Source organism: Macaca fascicularis, chromosome 6 (assembly GCF_037993035.2).
Source record: "Macaca fascicularis isolate 582-1 chromosome 6, T2T-MFA8v1.1".
NCBI lineage: Eukaryota > Metazoa > Chordata > Mammalia > Primates > Cercopithecidae > Macaca > Macaca fascicularis.
In genome coordinates, this window is record NC_088380.1 from 168639672 (window position 1) to 168661590 (window position 21919).

General features: G+C 35.1%; 1 protein-coding gene across 2 annotated transcripts in view; it reads left to right on the plus strand.

Moving 5' to 3' along the window:
* The window catches only part of GABRA1 (gamma-aminobutyric acid type A receptor subunit alpha1), a 55288-nt gene that overhangs the window by 8493 nt on the left and 24876 nt on the right, over positions 1-21919 (plus strand). For both annotated transcript variants that reach the window (XM_005558453.4, XM_045394485.3), the window contains exons 4-6: positions 11277-11344; positions 18980-19200; positions 21411-21493. In XM_005558453.4, the coding sequence (XP_005558510.1) occupies positions 11277-11344; positions 18980-19200; positions 21411-21493 (372 nt within the window). The remainder of the gene's footprint in view (positions 1-11276; positions 11345-18979; positions 19201-21410; positions 21494-21919) is intronic.

Genomic DNA, 21919 nt, shown 5'->3' on the forward strand with positions numbered 1-21919 from the left:
AAGAACAAAAATAGATATGTATTTCAAGAACAAAATAGTAGTTGTCCAAGTATACACAAGCTGTCTTCCTTAGAGTGAAATGAGCCTAATTGCTATAATAATTCCAGGACTTGAGGAAATTAACAGTGGATGTGCTTTAATCTTTACTAAAGATGATTTTTCTGATATTTCTGATTCCTGGTAACAGTGACTTCTGAGAGTATGACAGAAATTAAAACAAAAAAGTAGTTCAAATATTTTCTCTATTTTTATTCTAAACATCCTATTGGAATTTAGTACACTTAAATGTGATGGATTTGAGATTTATGAAAAAACTTTGATACTGATTAAACTTTTTTTAATTTTTTTTGGGGAAATTTTTTTAATCCTGAAGGAATAAAATAGCACATGTTTATTACTTATATCTACAGAGTCATGAACATTTTAAAGTAGATTTTGAGAAGGTATCTGTCATTAGAGAACTATAGTTTAAAATACTAAGTATAGTTTTAGGACATTTTGAAAAACATAACCAGCTATAGACTTAGAGAAACGTGATAACACCATGATTGCTGGCTGCTATTAAGTTGACATTATCGTGGCTTTCTTTTTAAATTTTTGCAAATTTGAAGTACTTAATTTTATTTATTTACCATAAATTTTTAGTACTTTAAGTATGACATGCATCCCAGTAGATCCCAATTGCAAAACAGACCCTCTCTTTTTATTTTTTATTTTTTTTCAGGAGCCATTTGCCTCCAGATGAAAAGACTATATAAAGGAAATACGTGAGATTATCATTTGCTCATAAGGGAGTAAAAGTTTTCTTTTAGTAATTTTATGATCACAGCTAGGATGATTTCCTCTTGCAAGATAAAGGTGCCCACTATCTTCTTTATTATGACAAAAGTCTTTTTATAAAAGTAACAACATTATGCAAAAAGCAGGGATTTTTGCTTCTGAATGTCCCCAGGAAATAGAAAAATGTGATAAGCTGAGACTTGAGACTAGTACAAGAAACTCCTGTATTTGCAAATTCATCATGACCTGTTTTTTAGAAACACACACTGCATCAGAAGGTATAGCACTGTTCTTAGTAGACATAAACCTTGGGTTCAATAACTAGAAAACAAAATATATAACTTGGTTAGTCTAGATGATAGGAATCAGTTTGTAAATATTATAAAACTATTTTAAAAGGCTGCCTTTTCAGAGATAAGAGCAATCATGAGGAACTGCAAATAAAAGGACGACTAATAAAGAGAGATCTCTAGGAAGGGATTTTTGAAGGTAGGAGAGCTACAGAAGATTAGAATAAGTGGAATTCTAAAAATTTAATATGGTCTATTTGGGATTGAAAAGAGAAAAATAAGTCAGCTATGTTTGTAATTTAAGTACGATGTCAACAAAGAAACTTTTAAATAGACTTGAGTTAAAATAATCAGTATCCAGAAAAAACAAATAAAAATTATCAGTAATTGCTGAATGCATTCTTGTCTGTAATCTCTTTCTTTGTTGGCAAGGTGTAGGGGGCTGCTACATTCTTGCAATGAGAAGCTGAGCAATGTTTTTGGAAGAACTCTTACCTAAAGCATGGTCAGTGTAGAAGAATAAAATAAGGAAAAAAGGATAAAAGTCAGAAAAAATGGGAAGATAAGAAAGAAAAAGGTTAAAAAAAATGAAAGCAAAAGAGGATAGAAAATAGAGAACAGAAGGGAGTGAGAGGAATCGAGGAAGTGAAGGAGAGCAACACAGAGGAAATTAAAAAGGAGAGGAATTAATCTCATGAGCCTGGGGAGACTCAAGTGTCCCTTGATCAGTTTATATGGCTCTTTTAGTTTTAAATCAGGATGAAACCAAAATTTTCCCAGGAAATTCATTTTCCCAAGTTTTCTCCTCTTTGCCTATATTGTAATATATGAAGGAAGCCTGAATGTTCTCCAACTTCCTAAAAAATTAAATAATGCTCCTGCTGAACTGCACCCATCTGTGTGAAATTTCAGTCACTTACATACTGGCTTCCCCTGCACTTTGGGCGTGGGACAAAAATAATCCATAAACAGAGATACGAAGCTGAATTTTGAAGGAAGATAATCAGGCTTTTATGGGTACTTAATACTCCTCCAGTGATATGTTTCTCCTCCCTTTTACTCCACCATATAGACAGGCTACACTTTATTTATGATAAGCCAAAATCCCAGGTGAGCCACACTGATACACAGTTTATCACCGAGAGGCCATGCCACCAAGCTAAAGGTTTTTTAAGGTTTTTTCTTCTGTACACATGCTCATTTTCACACATCTAACTTACAGAAAACATATTATTCTATAAACACATTCATTTCACTTCTTGGAAAACAAATTAGGGCAGATACTTCTTTAACTAGAACACAAACATGATGTAGCTGAAGGAATGAGGTCTTAAGTGAGTCACATTTTGAAAGAATTTCAGAAGAAAGAACTTTTCATCCTCCCTCTCCCTGTTAATGGTAGTTCCTGGAAATATTATTATACTATCTGAATCAGTCTTCAACTTAATATCAGTGTATAATATCTTGGATGATAAATGCCTCTCAAAAGTTTTGTCCTCAAACCACGTGAGGACAGCAAAGGAAACAGAGATAGTTGTGTATTCCTAAAACAACAAACCCTGAGAGAAGAGTGGAGAGGCAGATGGTAGAGAAGTAAGGTTGTAGATAGAGAATGGACTACCTTTATCCCTGCTACACATTTAACAGATATTTAGTTAACATTTTCTTTTTTCTGTAAATGCTGTAGATTTGGATTTTTTGGTTTGGGGGGTTTTGTTTTGTTTTCATTTATAGATTTTTTTTTTTGACAGCATCAATTAGAAGAGCGTTAGTAACTGGAGCTGTCTCTGAATGTATTTTAACAGTAACATATTATTTTACAAATCATTTATGTCTCAAAGCAGACTTTTTCCTTACCATCATATTTTTTCCTAATCTTGAATTATTTATGCCAATATAAATCCTTTAAGACTAACCTTTAGCCTAATTGTTGCAAGAGATCTCAGCTTTAAGATGTAAGAATTCCCAACTCCCTAATGCAAGGCAGCTGGGTTGGAAATTCCCTACAGTTGGCAAAATGCTGTTGGCTTCTTAGGGAATTGGCTTGGGTCTTGGGTTCCATTTCCTTATGTAAAAATAAGAATAAATGGAAAACTAAGAGTGCTCTAAAAAGAACAATTTATTTTTTTGTGTAACTTTGTAAAGTTTAGGTGACTCGAGGATAGGGAAAGCAGCACAGTTTAATTCTTTTAAAATTCAACTTTGACCTCTCTCGGGATGATAAGATGTCTGATATTCATGTGATTTTTTTTTTTATATATATATCCCTTGTAACATTGAGATCAGAGAGAAACATTTTGTTCATGTTCCACTAATGTTAAAATACCTGTTTTGTATTTATATTAAAAAAACAAAATTTCAAAAAATAGGACAAAATAATTTCTGTCACAATGTGATAGCATTAGATAAAATAGTCTAAATTACTGACAATTTCCAAATAAAATTAAAAGATGGTTAGGTTTATCCAATCTCCTGTTGTTGTTCTTGTTGTGTTTACTATACCAGAGAATAGCCTTTAGTATTATGTTTTGAAATTCTACTCTGGAATCCTTCCTTTTGAATTTGCTGTCGTTTTCTCTGTTGCTTTTAATGCAAGGTGTGGAGCAGATGTTCAGACTTGGGCAAAATGCAATACATTTCCACAGAAATACTGTATCTAGACATTTCATAATTCAGCTAAATTATAGAGAAAAGGTAGTTACCAAAACCCCAAGAGGAATTGTTAAAATGAACAGAGAATACCTTTTAACATTTACTGACGGAGGTCTGCTGTCAGCTCATGAAGCCAGCTTGTCTAATGAATTTAACCTAGATACCCAAAGGAATGTTCTAGCGTGTTTAGAAAACTTGCTACTTTCATCTTTTCTGTGGTATATAAACCATCTACCTGATCAGTGCCAATATTCTCCTGAGATAAAATGAAACTACTGTGATGTTTTTCTTTCTGTGCCTGCCTTATTTCACTTAGCATAATCACCTCCAGTTGCATCCATGTCGCATGTTCTCACTCATTTGTGGAAATTAAAAATCAAAGCAATTAAACACATGGACATAGAGAGTAGAAGGACAGTTATCAGGCAGGGTAGGATAATGGGGGGAGGGCGATGGGGATTGTTAATGGGTACAAAAGGAAATACAAAAACATAGGAAGAATGGCTAAGACCTAGTATTAATAGCACAACAGGGTGACTATAGTCAATAACAATGTAACTGGACATTTTAAAATAACTAAGAGTATAATTGTATTGTTTTTAACATGAAGAATAAATGCTTGAGGGGATGGATACCCTGTTTTCTATGATGTGATTATGACGCATTGCATGCTTGTATCAAAACATCTTATGTACCACATAGATATATACACCTATTAGGTATCCACAAAAGTTAAAAATGAAAACATTTACAAAAAAGTAACCATTGCAACTATGTCCAAGTTATAATGTGCACAGTATTAGTAAACAGCTATGGTTTATTTTTTGTGCAACTACTCTTGACCTTTCTATATAGCTTCCATTTCCCATGTTGATTCCAGAACCAATATGGGATTTTAAAAAAATGTTGTCTATAGATCATTGCTTTTTTTTTTTTTCCTGGCAGAATCAGATTTCTATACTTGAAAAATAGTGTAGTGTTCCTGAGGTGAGAATCTCATTTGCTATATATCACAGACTGCCATTTTTGGAAAACTTAAGAGAAAGCACGGCCCTAAGTATTTGCATATTTCTGTAAGATTGTTAATAGTTTTATTCTCATATAACTAAATGCTACCCTGTGAACGTGAAATAGGATGCCTGAGAGTTATCACAGTTTGCACAATTTTGATCAAGACTTATACTGATTACACATTGCATGCTTGTATCCAAACATCTCAGGTACTCTGTAAATGCACACACCTACTATGTTCTCACAACAATTAAAAATTATAAAAATTAAAAAAAGGACTTTTACTGATCAAAAGAAACCCATTTATCCAACAGCACAATCTTCTCTGAAGGTTAGCCCTCTCTCGATAGAAACTGCTCAGATTACAGCATATGGAGAGAATTTATCAGTGGAAATAAGATAAATAGCTCCTGCAATAATATTGACCTTTCTTCCTAGGACAGGCTTGCATCATCTGAGTTCTTGGAATCCCAAAACACCAAAGAATCAGGGATTGGTCAAACACCTTGAAACTTGGGTGTCTACCCCCATATCCAGACTTAGTAGTTGAATGCAGTCAAAACTAAGTAACTCTACATACCATCTAAGGGATAGTTTCCAGTTTTTCTAAGGCATTAATTGAATAGAGAAGAAGGACAGGGGACAAAAATGTTGCTCCAATCAAGCAGGTCACCAGGGAGCTGGAACATTGCCTTATCCAGGAATATACATTGATGTTTATATAGGAGCCCAGGATATTTTCAGTTTCCAAACAGGACCATTTTAAAGTAGGGTTTTGAGGTACATTTTATTATAACGACTAATGGTAGTCCATTTAGTCTCCATGTAGTGCCTACCTCTGTGAATCAACAGACACAAAGCAGCTTAAATAAGGCAATAAACCTCCTTCATCAGTTATGAACCCACAGAACTGGGTCTAGTTGAGTATTACTCTGAGTTCCTCAGCAGACAGTGTTTCCAGGGAAAATACGGCTAATACCATATTAAATAAATGGTTATGATAGCACTACTAACAAAATACCACCTACAATTCTTTCTTATTCATTCCCTCCTCCATTTTTTGTTACAGTCACTCTTGCAATTCACTATTCACACAGCATCAACTATCTTCTTAGACTGTAAGTAACATCATTTCATTTCATTTCATTACCCAAAGACTTCCTACTGCATCAAAATAAAGGTCAACTGCTAGCTGAAATGCTCAGGGATCTTCAGATATGGTCCCACTTACCTCTAGATTGTCATCTTGTACCATGATCATCAGCATCACCAGGATCCAGATATACTGCACTTTCTGTTTCTTAAACATAACACATTTAGCACATTTATTTTCACCTCAGATCCTTTGCCTCCTTCTTTTTTAATTTTTTTTTTCCTCTCCCTGGATCTTACTAAATTTTTCCCATCTTTAAAGTCTCATTTCAAGTTTTATCTCTTCAAATGACATTTTTTTCAGAACATTTATAATCTGAATTTAATTAGCAGAATGTGTGCATATGTGTTTTTGCATAATTCTGTAGGTACTTAAATCTCTATATATCCCCTAATCGACCTAAAATATGTTTTTCCTAAAATAAGTATGTGGTTTGCTACAGAGGAACAGAAACATTTACAGTTTTACTCATCATTGTATTACTGTTACCTAGAAGAGTGCCTAAGTGGCACATAGAAAATGTTTAATAAACATTTATTGACTAAATTAATGTACCCAACAGATGCCTCTCAAAGTGTTGTGGCACCACAATGTTATTTGAACATCACTCCAATGCTGTGTAGTCATTTGAGCAGGTATTATTTATTCATTCAAAATGTAAGAATAGAGACTCAGAGAGATTAAAGGCTTGTACCTAAAATCACGCAGTTTGTTCTCGAGAAAAATCAGAGTTTAAATCTGAGTATTTAGATGCTTCATCTATTGTGCTTAATACTTATTTTACTACTCTGATTTTCTCATTGCTGCTTCGAGTACTAATCTCACCTTTTTGAATTGTCGCTTTAAAACATATGTTATTTCAAATCTTATCAGCAAGATACCAACATTGTAGAAAATTCCCAGGAAAAACAGATTAACTGTTGTCTGGGAGTTAGGAATTGCAGTATAGTATTTGTATATATGTTTATACATATACAGTTTGTATATTTGTGAGGATGTGGTTTGAGGAAAATCATTAAGTTTCTATTTGAATAGAAAGTGGATGTGTTAGACCATTCTTGAATTGCTATAGAGAAATAACTGAGACTGGAGTAATTTAGAAAGAAAACAGTTTTTATTGGCTCACTATTCTGCAGGCTGTACAAGCATGACACTGGCATCTGCTTGGCTTTTGATGAGGGCCTCAGGAAGTTCCAGTCATGGCAGAAGGGGAAAGGGGAGCAAATGTATCACGCGGCAAAAGCAGAAGTGAGAGAGAGAGAGAGAGAGAGAGAGAGAGAAAGAGAGAGGGAGAGAGAGAGGGAGAGGGAGAGGGAAAGAGGGAGAGAGAGAGAGAAAGAGGGAGAGAGAGAGAGAGAGAGAGAGAAAGAGAGAGAGGGAGAGAGAGAGGGAGAGGGAGAGGGAGAGGGAGAGGGAAAGAGGGAGAGGGAGAGGGAGAGGGAGAGGGAAAGAGGGAGAGAGAGAGAGAAAGAGGGAGAGAGAGAGAGACTTTTAAATGACCAGATCTCATGTGAACTCAGAGAGAGAAAGAGCTCACTTATCACCAAGGAGATGGCCCAAGCCATTCATAGGGATCCACCCCCAAAATCCAAACACCTCCCACCAGGCCCCAGCTCCAAAATTGGGGATTACAGGTCAGCATGAGATGTGAGCGGGGAACAAATATCCAAACCGTGTCAGTGGACTTATGTGGATGGTGGCATTCCAGGGAATTTTACTTGTTTTCACATCTTTCTGAGTTTTTTAAACTTATATTTTGAAGTTATTTTTTTTTAACAACACAAAGTATTATATTGTTATATATGCCTCAAGCTTTTGAAATATCTTAGAGTAGCAGTGCCAAATAATTTGGGGAAACATGGGTAAACAAGATTGACCATATTTATTTAAGACATGATTCCTCAGAGACATTAGGATGTTAATGTTTGCAACAGTGTTAATTAGCAGAGTTTTCCAGCCACATAAGCTTCCCCCCACCGCCCCCCTGTCCCCACTGGACACTTGCTAAGAGCTGATGACAAATCAAATGAAAGAGAATTTCTTGGGTATGTGGCAAAGGAGATATACTAGAGGGGAACATATGAGGAGTGGTTGTTCCCCTTTTAAAATTATTCTAACGCCCCAAGTTCCAGGTAATATGCAGAATACATTACAATCTGCTTCTTCCTCTTCTTATGCCTTCACTCCTCCTTCCATTTAGTAGTTGGTCACTGCAATCTCCCACAGGCATCTTTCAGTTTTGAGACTTACAAACTTTGCAACCTAAAGCCTAGGGATTGAGAGTATGGTTGGAAGAGAAAAATAATAATTAGAGAGTAAGAAATCAGGAACTCTTTAAGGATACATGTATGGTTAGAGTTCATGGTGAGTAGCATCTTTCAAGAGACGCATGTGGGGACTCCCAGTCAGGGAACTTGTCTTGTAATATTGGAATGGTAAGTATTGGGAAATCTCAGAGCCAAGTGTCTAGCAGAAAACAAGATAAAAGTACCTGAAGATGATGAACTGGTATGGTAAATAAGTTTAGGAGAAAGGCTAAACAAAATATTAAAGAAACAGACTCTCAAAATGTGGTTTTAATCATGTATGTGAATTTATTTCTATTTTTGCCATATCTTTAAATGGCACAGTAACAATTATGCATGGCAACATGGATGTAAACTTAACTATATTTTGTGCTGTATTTTATTGGTATAATAATCTTTATAAACATGCTTTTGAGCCTTAACTAGTTTATTTCAGTATGGTTACCTACTAACAATCTTAAAATAACAGAGAGAAATGGCCCATATATTTGCCAAGTGGTCACCTTACCCCTTCAGGGCTTTTTATCATGCTAAATAATGCAGATTGGCGGCTCCTAGGCTCCTAACACCTTTGGTAAGTCAATTTTGTAAAGCTAGGGACTTCATGGAATTACCTTAAAGTGTAGAAATTATGCTCCTCCCACACTCAAGAATTACATAATAATGATAAAGGACTCCAGGAGAGCTGACCTTGGCTACAGAGTACGTGCAAGTGTGCAGACCAGGATTGGCAGGTATTCCCTAAGTGAACATGCATCTCAAAAATAAAAATATTTAAACCATTTTTGACTCCATATATGTTACTAAGTTTCATAAAATATGCATGGTAGATCTTACACTTTGTTATATGAAGAGAACCAAAGTTGAACCTTGGAAACAAAGAGAAGTTGAGTCAGCAAATCAGGAAAAAAAAAAATGTGTAATGGGAATATCTGACCATACCAAGATTTATGTATAAAGATAATTTAGATTTTAATTCTCCTTGGTCACCCAGTCTGGAAACACCTAATTGCAAGAAGTTTATCTATAAATAATAAGAAATAAAATTATTTACAATAAGGTGCATAAAGAATTTAGGGTGAAAATATGACTGAGGGTCTGTCATCCTTTTTTTTTTGTACTTTCTTCTTGATAATAAAGGTATATTTTATTATATCACAGAAAATCCAACTGACGGTGCCTTTATTTGATCCAGAAAGGAAAATATTGGAAAAAATAGCAGAGAAAAGAGCGAGCTATTTACTATGATAAATACAAGCTTTTGTGAACAGATAGCATAGATTTTGTTTATTACTATTTTTCATTGAAAAGCAGTCCTGACTTCTAATACAGTACAAGCTCTTGATGAAGTCTTAAGAAATAACAGATGTTTTAACTAAGAAAAAGAAATAATCTAGTAAAAAGTATATATGTAAAGAATGTGTGTAATAGAGAGAACATATAGTGGAAAAATGGTGCTAGAACGAATGAGAATAGGGACATCAGAAGAGAAGTATGGTTAAGGCAGCTGAAACAGTGCTGACAACCGTACATCTCACACTACCCCAAGTTGATGCAGCGTGTTAAAGCTACGGTTGGAAGTGAGTTCTAAAACCACTACTCTTTATTTTCATTGTCATAAGCTATGTTCTCATTTTGAACTTTTAAAAGGGGAAACTGCAGATAATTCCTACATCAAGGGACTCATTTAAGCAGTTTAAAGTCAATTAATTTTTTGTGCAAATAATATTGTATTGGTTATTGAAGGGAACATCTCTGATTCAAAAATTTTTTTTAGCTGACCTACACATTATGTATAGTGTATAATATGATCTTGTTGGGATAAATTTATACTGACAGTCTTAACTCTTCACAAGTAAATTGCTAAGGGAAAAAAGCCAGCTCTTGATTTCTAAAGGAAATAATCATTTTATAAATTCAAATGAACTTACAAAAGGTGAATCACCTTTTTTATGTTACATGACAGAGATACAAATACCCTGGCATATAAATATTTGTACATGGCTAGAAAGATCCGCCAGGTGTTTGTGCTACTTTTGGAAAATATATAGTGTACTTCAGCAAGCTTTATTAACTCTTCAAGGACTCAAGAGTATGTTTTATAAGTGTTTGCTTTCTGGGACTAAATCATAACTGAGTTATCCAAGTTATTCCCTGGGAAAAATATAAATTAAAAATAATTTAAAAAGTAAATAAAATAAAATAGAAATAAATTTTAAAAATAAAAAAATAAATGAACTGTTAAAGATACTTGACTGCATTTTGCAGAGCTAAAGATGAAAATTATAAAGTCATATTTTTTGTTTTCACCCCTCAACAAATTGTTTCTTTTCTGAAAGCATTGTTTTTCTATTTCTTGGAGAATGGCAGTATTTCTCTGGAAATATCTGTGGTGAGTTGTCATAGTACTATAGTGAATATGCTTTATTGGTTGATATATGTGCCATCAGAGGACAATAGAATAAAACCACATGGAATGTGAAACAGAATATATTAAGTGAACTTTGTGCCATAATATGTTCTTCTCATCCTGAAAATTGAAGAGACTTACACAGGATGTCATATTTTCCCCAAGAAAAATACGGATAACTCAGTTATGATTTAGTGCAAGAAAGCAAGCATTTATATAACATACTCTTGAGTCCTTAAAGAGTTAATAAGGCTTGCTAAAGTACACTATATATTTCCCAAGAGTAGCCTAAATACCTGGAGGATCTGTCTAGCCATGTGAAAATACTTAAGCTTAAGCTATACCAACATGCTAATGTATTTTCATTATAATGTGAAGCAGTTTAGTATCATTTAGTCAAGTATGTCCACTCTTGAAGAATTCATTAGGCAGCAGCTGAGTTTTCCATAAAGTCTGCCTCCCAAAGTGGCATATTTAGGCTTCATTCTCCATAGAAAATATTAACTGTGAAATTTTATGTGTAAGCAGTAAATTATCAGGACTACACAGTGGACCAATTTTAGAAACAGCTAATCAAAGCCAATAAATTTCCCATTTGGGTGTGAGTATGTGGTGGTGAGATCTAATAAGGACTGTTGATAGACACTCACTCTCCCTATTTCCTGCTTCACCAGAGCGTGTAACCGAAGTGAAGACTGATATCTTCGTCACCAGTTTTGGACCCGTTTCAGACCATGATATGGTAAGTGGACGCTGTCTCTTTGGTTTTCTTGGAGAATTTCTAAAATTTAATTTTTCAAATAAAAACATAAACTAAGTTTATAGGTAGCAACCTGAAAAGTCTTGGCTAGGTCTTTGTGTCTTTCTCTGTGTAATATGTAATATGTAATAAAATATTAATACAATAGAAAAATACTCATTTGCTTCCCAGATCAGACCTATTTCCATGATTTTCAACCACTGCAGTCATCTTTTAAAAAAAAATATCTAACATGATTGCTTTGCCTTGGTTAATACCCTGCAAGCCATGCAGTATGAGTTACGTTTCATTTTAGTCAGTAGGCCATGTTGATTCAAGGATGCAGTTTTCAGGTAACCAGAACTGTTATAGAATGGCCGTGAACATTGTGATTTCTAAATTATTTTTGGCTACTAAAAACCAAAAGGAAACCAGTGTAAAAGTTGACCAGAATTAGACAAAAATATTTAAAACACACCACTAGGAAACATTCTGCTTCACTGCAAAAAGCATTCGTTAAATTAGTGTCCAGAGTGGAAATATAATGAATCTATACTTGCTCTTTTTTTCCAGTCCAAAGAAATTAACATGAATTTCTCTTCTGTCTGATGGGAGTTATAGAGCTATACAGAAATTGTATAATATTACTGAACTAATAACAGCCAAGGTTCTATATAAGCAAAACATCATAAAGTGGTCATGGAGACATACCATTATGAATATTTCCAAGATATATTAAGTGAATACTATTTTTTAAATGCCTCATGTTAGCACCAGTTTACTGAAAAAGTATTTTGATTTCAACATAGCTCACAGCGGGTCAGAATAAAACTTAGAGAAAATATGAATGGCAGAGTAAAAGCCCTCACAATTTCTGAGGTAAACAAACAAATAAACAAACAAACAAGAACTATATTTAATCTGGTGTTTTTGCAGTTGTATTTACCCAAGGCCTTTTTTGTCATTTGACCCCTGTTTATGTTCTGTAGAACTAATATTCTGTGAAGTGAACTTTGGGAAATTCTGGCCCAGAGGATAATTAGATATTTTAGATTTTAAGACAAGCTTTGAAATATGCCAACTGGACCAAGAAAAACAGGTGGTATATATAAGCAGCAACAGAGTGGTAACTAAGAATGCAGGTTTCTGAACCAGATTGCCTGGTTTTATGATGCCAGCTACTTCACACAGAAGGGTATATCCTTAGGGAAATTACTTAATATCTCTCTGGATCAGTTTCTTCATGTATAAGGTGAGATTAATAACACCACTTAACAAATTTTAGCCATTACTAATATGCAAGAAATATAATATGAAAGTCAATCATACTTGTGAATTTATGCATCTTACAATTCATTTGGAATTATGATCAGTGTGTAGACCACTTTATTGAAATAACCTGTGATACAATGTATTTTTCTAAATTGACAACTTTCTGAAGACCCATTGTATTTCTCTCATGTTGCAACTCAGTCTTCCCACACTATTCTCTCATGATGCTTTTATGATTAAAAATATTTGTTAGGTACCAGTCATGTTTAAGGTCAAATACAAACTGTTCTGCCTGTATTCCATAGAATCCATAAATGATTTTGCCACTCTCTGTCACTTGTTCCCAATATTAACTATTTGTTTTAGTCCTGCTTTCTGCTAGGCAGTATAGTGTTGGCGCTGGCAGGGCTGGCTCTGGGACTCAAGCTGGTTGAATTCAAATCCACCATCAGCAGCAGCATGACACTGAACAAATTGCTTAAGCTTCTAAGGCTCAAAGTCTTTCAAATGTGTATATTATTATAGTTGTCTATTCCTGCAACACATTTATAAGTTTTAAATGAAATGTGCAAATAAAGTGTCTACAATGGTGCTCAATAAATCAGAGCTATTATATTATTTTTACCTCTGAGCTCCTTATCGTACCATGCAGAACTCATGGAAATTTCTTCTTCTCTCTACCCATCTAAATCCTATTTTTCCGCCCAAATCATTTTCATTAGTCCAATAACAAATTGACTTTCCATTTTTGTATTCTAATCACATGTATTGACTATAAAATACCTTTTAGCTTTCGGCCACATGTATAGCACTACTTTGTAAACTTATTTCTCTTATTTATAAATAAATATCTTATTTTCTTAAATTGTTGCCTAGAATGTAAAGACACATGTGTTTCACATGTTTCACAGTATTAGTTCATTGTTATTTTAAAGTAAATGTTAAATTACTATTTTTTTTGGTGATAGGTTTAGGAGCCTATAATATTGAAAAAAATTGAGGTCTTGTGGCACCTAATAAATTATACCCTGTTTCCTCTCTGAGTTCTGAAAATAGAGATATAAGACAATAGAGTAGGAGGCATGGGGAATGAAAACATCATATATATATTACTAATAATGATGATATTACATAATGTGACTTATATCTGTAGACAAGTGGGTTTGCTGAGAGTAGGCACCAGAATCAACCAGATTAACCCACCCAGTCAAGGCAGTGTTAACTTTCTTTTACTGGGGTGTGGATTATACATGTAAAACTTCCAGCATCGGAGAGCACAGCAGAATTTTTCACTCTTATAGGCAGCCAGCAGCCACATGGAAAAGACAAGAGAAAAGGACTGAAATGGGTAAAATTGATGTATTTTTCCAAATTAACCTATCAGATTAAATTCCCTTTCTTCCTTCTTTTCCCCAGTGGAAGAGTGTGAGGGAATTGGGAGCATGCAGAAGTTTCTTTTTTCTCATTGACGAAAACATCAAGAGAGGGCATGGAACATTCAAAACATCACACACTGATGGCAATCCTCATCTTACTACTTATAATAACATAAATTTTGCTTAATGGCCATTCTATCTCAGTCTCTGGCACCTGGCATGGTGCATCACAGAGTCAATGTCCAGTAGGAGTTGTTATAGGACAATGCCCAAATGAAGCCACAGGCGATCAAAAGCTTTTCTCTTTTCTTAAAAAAAATAGGTGGCATGCCTTTGAGTTATTGCTTCAGATTAATTGTGATTTAATAAACCAATGCTGGAGTTTTTGAATCTTAGAATAGGCTTTTTGATACACCTTCAAACTTGTGATTATAATCTACATTTTATATATCACATTTGGTCAAATGTCAGATAGGAATAAGGAACAGAGTGTCCAACCAACAATATTCCCTATTGCCTTAAACCTCTGAACAAGACAATGTTTCAATTGCTCTGTTAAAAATCAAATTAGCCATGGGTCTGCCACTGGTTTGCTAGTAGCTGGTAGAAATTGTACCTGGCCACCTTGCTTTAGAAGATTAATCATTTAAATTATATTATGGGAGGATTGTGTACAAGAAGCAGCAGCATGTCTTAGAAGAAATCAAAATCAGAAGGCAGAAAGACAAAGCTGTTTTTCAAAATGGGAAAAGTTGTATAGTTTTTAAGGTGAGTACTAATAAATTAATCTATTAATAACATAGCAAGATTTAATGCTATTGAATGCTTACAATACATTAGGCACCATGCTAAATGCTTTCTAGATAATATTTCATCTAATCCTCATGCAAACCTTTTAGCTAAGTATTATTCTTATCTACATTTCCCAGAGAAGGAAAGTGACCTGCTAGCTAAGTGTAGCAACTTGAACCCAGGCTATTTAGCCCCGGAGACTCCATAGCTCCCAAGGCATCTGACTTCATCTAGAATAGAAAACAAAATTAGGACAACTCTCTAACTTTATTTTAAAAACCATTAATTGGCAATCAAACAGAACATTCCCAGGGCACTAGGTTCTGACAGAAATATCGAGGCAGTACAATCACAGAGCCTTGTTTTCCATAGTGCTTAAAACGTATTAAGTCAAAGTACACACAGATGGTAATAAATGGCACAGGCAGAAACACTTCAATACAATATTTATTTAGGGACATAGCGGATGTTTTGTCCCGGATCTTCAGACTAAGACTCACATTCTCCAGGGACCTACTCTATTGAACAGAGCAACTCAGATTCTTCACTTGAGTGGTGGGGACTAGAGCCTGGAAACTTCAGCAAATTATTTAAGAGAGCTTCTCCTTTGTCCAGCCTCTCTTCCATGGAGTCCCCTCTTTTGCATTTTTTTTTTTTTACTTAACTTGGTTTCGACCACCTTCTTACTTTCCTTAGATTTCTTTCCCTACAATCCTTCTAAAGAAATAGCACATTTTCATGACCAGCTACATAAAAACCTAATATAAATTTGTGTTGATAAAATAATAAAATGGGAGACAGATAATAATTTCTAACTTTTACTAAGAGCTTCCTATGTTCTAGGCACTGTTAAAAGATGTTCTCACAAGTATCAACTCACTTCTCACAATCGCAGAGTGAATTGTCCCACTTTATAGATTAAGAAACTGGGGCCTTAGCGAGAGTAAAATAATTACCTAAGGCCACTCAGTGGGTAGGTTCAGAACTTACATCCATAGTCATTATGCTATAGTTCTGCTGCTCTCCTCCCTGTTTTTCCCAACTTCCTTAAGAAGGGGCTTTGGCCAGGTGCAGTGACTCACGCCTATAATCCCAGGACTTTGGGAGGCTGAGGCAGGAGGATCATCTGAGGTCAGGAGTTCAAGACCAGCCTGACCAACACTGTGAAACCCCATTTCTACTAAAAATACAAAATTAACTGATCCTGGTGGCGCATGCCTGTAAATCCCAGCTACTCGGGAGGCTGAGGCAGGAGAATAGCTTGAAGTCAGGAGGCGGATGTAGAAGTGAGCTATGATCACATCATTGCAGTCCAGCCTGGGCAACGAAGAGTGAAACTCCTTTCGGGGAGAGAGAGAGAGAGAGAGAGAGAGAGAGAGAGAGAGAGAGAGAGAAAGGAAGGAAGGAAGGAAGGAAGGAAGGAAGGAAGGAAGGAAGGAAGGAAGGAAGGGAGGGAGGGAGGGAGGGAGGGAGGGAGGAAGGGGAAGGAAGGGAGGAAGGAAGAAAGGAAGGGAGGGAGGAAGGGAGGGGAAGGAAGGGAGGGAGGAAGGAAGAGAGGAAGGAAGGGGAAGGAAGGAAGGGAGGAAGGAAGAAAGGAAGGGAGGAAGGAAGGGGAAGGAAGGGAGGGAGGAAGGAAGGGAGGAAGGAAGGGGAAGGAAGGAAGGAAGGAAGGAAGGAAGGAAGGAAGGAAGGAAGGAAGAAAGAAAGGAAGGAAGGAAAGAAAAGAAAAAAAAAAGAAAAAAGAAAAAGAGGGGGGCTTTGGCCAATCTTCATCCAGATACCCACTCTTGGTCTAATGAACCATGCCCCAGCTCTTATAGAGCTAGCTTCTGGGAACTACCTTCTGCTACCACGACAATCACACAGGGAGAGTTCTCAGAAATGGGAGACCAAATATTTACACTCTTGGTTAGGCAGAAACAAATTTTCATCAACTGCTTTTATTTCACTTTGTATTTCAACTTCTAACACTGCAGAAAATGGAAATGAAGATTACCCAGTGAGTGTTGCTCGTGTGTGTGTGTGTGTGTGTGTGTGTGTGTGTGTGTGTGTGTGTGTGAATGGTACAGTATTAGAAGGAAGAATGTTCTAAACGAATTTGGGGATTCCATTGTCTGTCATTAGCACAGATAAATAAAGCTGCTGGTAAACATAATAAACATGCGAACATCAGGATTTTGGCAGATTTTGACATAATTTTTTGAAACTATTGCCTTTGGGATACATCTTGTCAAAGATTTGGTAGTACATCTAATTTAAGTTTAGTTTATATTTAACATGCATTCTATTTTCAAAAAATCTCTTTGGGGCAAGCAAATAAATGAACCAAAGGTTAGATTCATGGGAATGTGGTCACCTTAGGCATCCTTGGAACTTTGATTTGCAAGTGGCCATTCATTCCTTCTACTGTTCACCAACCTAAAGTCATTCAGTTGGATAGAAACTAGAGCTTATACTGCTAAGTCCTGAGTAACAGAACATTTCATCATATATTATATCCCCACCTCACAAGCTTGTCTGTCATCTAGAGAGGAAAAGCTGCACACTCTGAGGTAGATCCATCCACCCAGTTTTCCTGACAGGCATTGACACATTGTATCATTTGCTGATATCATCCACAGTCTCCCCTCCCATGGAAAATACTATTCTATGCCTGTCGTACACCATCGTGAGTTTTTCTTACAGTGCCCAAGCCTAAACAGTCTCTCCTTTGTTGAATTTACCAGGTGCTTAAGAAATGTTTGTTGGTGAGTAAATTCCCTTCATGTATTTATCACAGTGCCTTTCATCTGACACTTTCAAACACAAAATCCTAACCAACAAACAAGGTAACTTGTCTTGTCTACAAAGAAAGTCTGGCACCATATTACACTTCCTTGTTTCTGTCTCAGGAAGCAATTAGTACTATATCTGGTGCATGATAATACATTTAATAATAATTGTTAATTACTTGATCAGTAAGGACTCAGTAATGCCAAACAAGTGCCAGAGAACGCACCTTCATTCAACGTTCACCCAGCATTGCTTAAGCCCTTGGAAGGAGACATGTATTTAAGTTCATACACAAAACTCCCAAACACAAACATTCTTTTCTTTTGTAGGTCCTAATGACGATATGTATAAGATTTTTAAAAAACTGCTTTGTGATGTAACAGGGCTTAGAGGATTAGGAAAATGTAGCTTGATGTTTTCAAGTTAGTTCACTTTCTGGTTTGGAGTATACTAAGATTAATGGAGAATGTGGCAATCTCTACTTCAAACCATTGAGCTCCAAATTTAGTGCCAGGGTGGCAAGTACTGCAAGAAAAATGGCTATTACCCTTTTCAATTTTAGGAGCTGGTAAGTCACATTGCTTGTTTTCAGATTAGCAGATGTTTATCTCTGGGTATTGCCATAAGGAATGCTGTGTTTATTCCAATAAATAGATTCCCTGGCTATGAATGATGATGAGCTTCAAACATTTTTCATGTGGCTTATACACATGTACAATCACAAACACACACTCTCACACACTGACACACTCTGCATTCTTATTTTTTGTTCTTTTTCTTTTTGAAAAGGATCCAAGTTACCAATAGAAGCAGTCTCTTTGTTTTCATAATCTTCTTTAATGTGTAGGATAATTGAAAGTCTATGTACATTATCTGTGAAAAAAACGTTTATTTAGCCAAAAAAAAAAAAAAAAAAAAAAAAAGATGGAATTTTTACACCCGTATTGGAATCACAGTTTACTTGGGTGTGGGCATGAAGTTTTCAGAGACAATGAGAGGGCCCCCAAAACACTAAGCTTTACCTTTATGGCTGGAATTGTCTAACTTAAACATTTTTTTCTATGCATAATACCCTCTAACATGAGTTTGTTTTAAAATTGTGATATATTCTATTTCTTCTAGTGCTGCTGTGATAGGGTGGAGGTGGGGTGTTACTTTCCTTTTACATATCTGAGCCAATAATTGGAAAAATTTTTCTGACCAAAAAATATGTCAGGCATTTTAGATTTTTTTTTAAAATCATTACACCAACCAGTGATTCTCCTGACATCAACATGTACATGCTATCACACGTTTACTTCTAAAAACATCACCTAGCTAACATTTTACTTCCAAAGTTGCAAAAATTATGCACTGTCTGTGTTAGATATTTGCATTGCAAAATACAGCACAAGTGAACTCTTCGTCATTTTCCAAAATTACCTAGGAATATACAATAGATGTATTTTTCCGTCAAAGCTGGAAGGATGAAAGGTTAAAATTTAAAGGGCCCATGACAGTCCTCCGGTTAAATAACCTAATGGCAAGTAAAATCTGGACTCCGGACACGTTTTTTCACAATGGAAAGAAGTCAGTGGCCCACAACATGACCATGCCCAACAAACTCCTGCGGATCACAGAGGATGGCACCTTGCTGTACACCATGAGGTAAGGATGACTGCACTATCATTCATGAATGTTTCTGTACTTCATTCCCTTCCACTTGTAAGCTATCATCAGGCTGATGAGCCATGGTGGAATATTTGCTTCCTTGTTTTTCAGCCTTAACAATGTTAAAAATCTCTCCAACCTGCTCTAATTCCCTCAATAGAGGATGAAGTATTATTTATGCAAATGTTTATTTGCTTACATCTAGTTTTATTCTTAAATAACTTTCTGTAACTAGGTGGATTCAATATAAGGAACTTCCTCTCTCTATTATAAAATTCACACATTCCTGCATTCCAGGAAGATCTAGATTACATTTCTAGAAGCTGTCTAATGATTTACATCTGAAAACATTCCTACTAAAAATGAAGTAATAAAAAACAGAAAATATGGAAAGTTACAAAATTCATAAAACACAGATTCATGTAGATGTAGGTATTTGAAGAAGTATTTGAATTCACAGTGGCTTTGATAGCTAGATGAGAATATAGATACTATTAATTTTGCTCAAACTAAAGACTACACATACATTTCTGTTTTATGAACATTTCCCCCTCTTTAAGATTGCTGTAAAGCCCAGCATCTATTAAGTGTTTGATAGCTTATGATCGAATGAAGGAAACATGAATCAAATAAAGTTTTGAATATTATATAGAAAAAAAGAGATGTTTAAAAGTATTCCTCATTTGTGAAAAATTAAGAATTATCTGGAACTCATTCTTGAGAGCAGCAGTAGTTTATTCCCAGATGACTTGTTAGATACAAGTTTTTTACATTTGGTCAACACTTAGTAATTCAGATTTTTCAATTATTTCTTTGGTACAAAAAGATAATAAAGGCAAAATGCTCAATTTAGTGGATTGTATGAAAGTACAGTAATATTTTATCTTTGGAGAAAGCTGCCAGAATGCCTAGCTTTTCAAACACAAACATCCAAAAGAAAAGAAAAGAAAAGAAAAAATGCTTCAAGAGACACTTTAGATATTGAGCCAACGAATGGAAATTTAATAGGACTTAAAAAAAAATCTAAAAGATAAAAATAGAGGACCAATGAGCACATGTGTTGAGAACTTTCTAGATTATCTAAGCAGGACCTACTGGTATTTGAAATTTGAAATATTCTCCCCCGATGAAACACCCTACACTTGGCTTTGAGCCTAAATCCAGTATTCATTCTTCTTCGATTGCAATTTTCTGAGGAGAGACTTGCATATCCCAAGTAGTTTATTAATTAATGGTTTCTGATGTATGCAATGTTCTTCATCTGTATCTTTCATCACCTAAAATTTTCCTTTGCTAATGTGTTTTTACTTTCTTTAATAATTTAAGAATGCAATTTAATCATTAATTTAATCATTAATCATTAATTACACTTTGTATATTTGGCTATAAATCTATCTTATTACATTTCTTGAGCTACTTAATATAGGTAAATATACTTGCTAAAAATCATATGAAGGGCATGAATATACATTTCCTTACAATTCTACAAACTGAAAGCAAATATATTTCAGTGAACTTCTTTCTTAGAAATCCAAAAAAAACAAAACAAAACAAGAATAGATTTCACATCCACAGAACATCCCAGAGACTAGAAAGAAGCACAACAGAGTCCTAGCTTCAATTAGATGGTGGGTTTGTAAATAAAACCAAATGGTTTGCAAGTAGTGAGATCATATATGGAGACGTTGTATTAATCTTAATCTCACAAAGCCTGAGGACACATCTCCCTTCATCTTTTCTTTCCTTCTTTTATGCATTTGGTGCTATTTTAGGGAAAGAAACAGAGAGAGAGATGCGCTTAGGAGAAATTCTCGTTTCTTCTGTGCTATCCATGTCTTCCTCTCAACCAAAGATAAATTAGTATTTACGCAAGTGTTTATTTGCTTACTTATAGTGTTATTCTCAAACAATTTGCTGTAGTTGAGTGGATTAGTTAACGGTTGTTTTGGAAAATATTAACAAGGCTTGCCCATTGTACAGTATCAGGAGTTGCCTTTTTTCTTAAAGCAAACAAACAAAAGGATAGAATCCACTCATTATTGTAAATATGTATTTTTAGATCATTTGATTATTAACAGCTCAGCATAACCCTACAATTTATGCCTGCTTTGTTAATATATTTGCTACAGTTAATAGCATTCCACTTGTACTTATCAAGAAGTATCTAATCTATGTGGCTCTTGTTTGTATTCTATGTTTCCCTTAAGGCTGACAGTGAGAGCTGAATGTCCAATGCATTTGGAGGACTTCCCTATGGATGCCCATGCTTGCCCACTAAAATTTGGAAGCTGTGAGTAAATTTATATGGATTTTTCTTGATTGTGAGTCATTAAGCACGAGAGATCTCTAGCTATATCTGTGAGAAAAGCACATAGATAAGAGAATCAAGAAAATTTAAACAGCAATATACTGCATGGGCTTTCCATAAGTAGTGCTCTGTGACTTCACTTTTTAATGTTGCTTCAAGAGACAGGTTATTCTTTATCTACTGAACTAGAAAACATGGATTAAACTAGTTATTGAAATAATTCTATTTATGCTGAAGTTGTATTTATAGAAAAAGAAGTGAAGTATGGATGCTTTTACCTCATGGATAGTATTTTACTCTCTATTAATGGAGATCATTGTGTCTATTTTATATCTTTACTGACACTTGTTTGATCTTAAAAATAATTAAGTTTGTTTACCAGATTAAACTGTTGGTAGATGGCAAAGG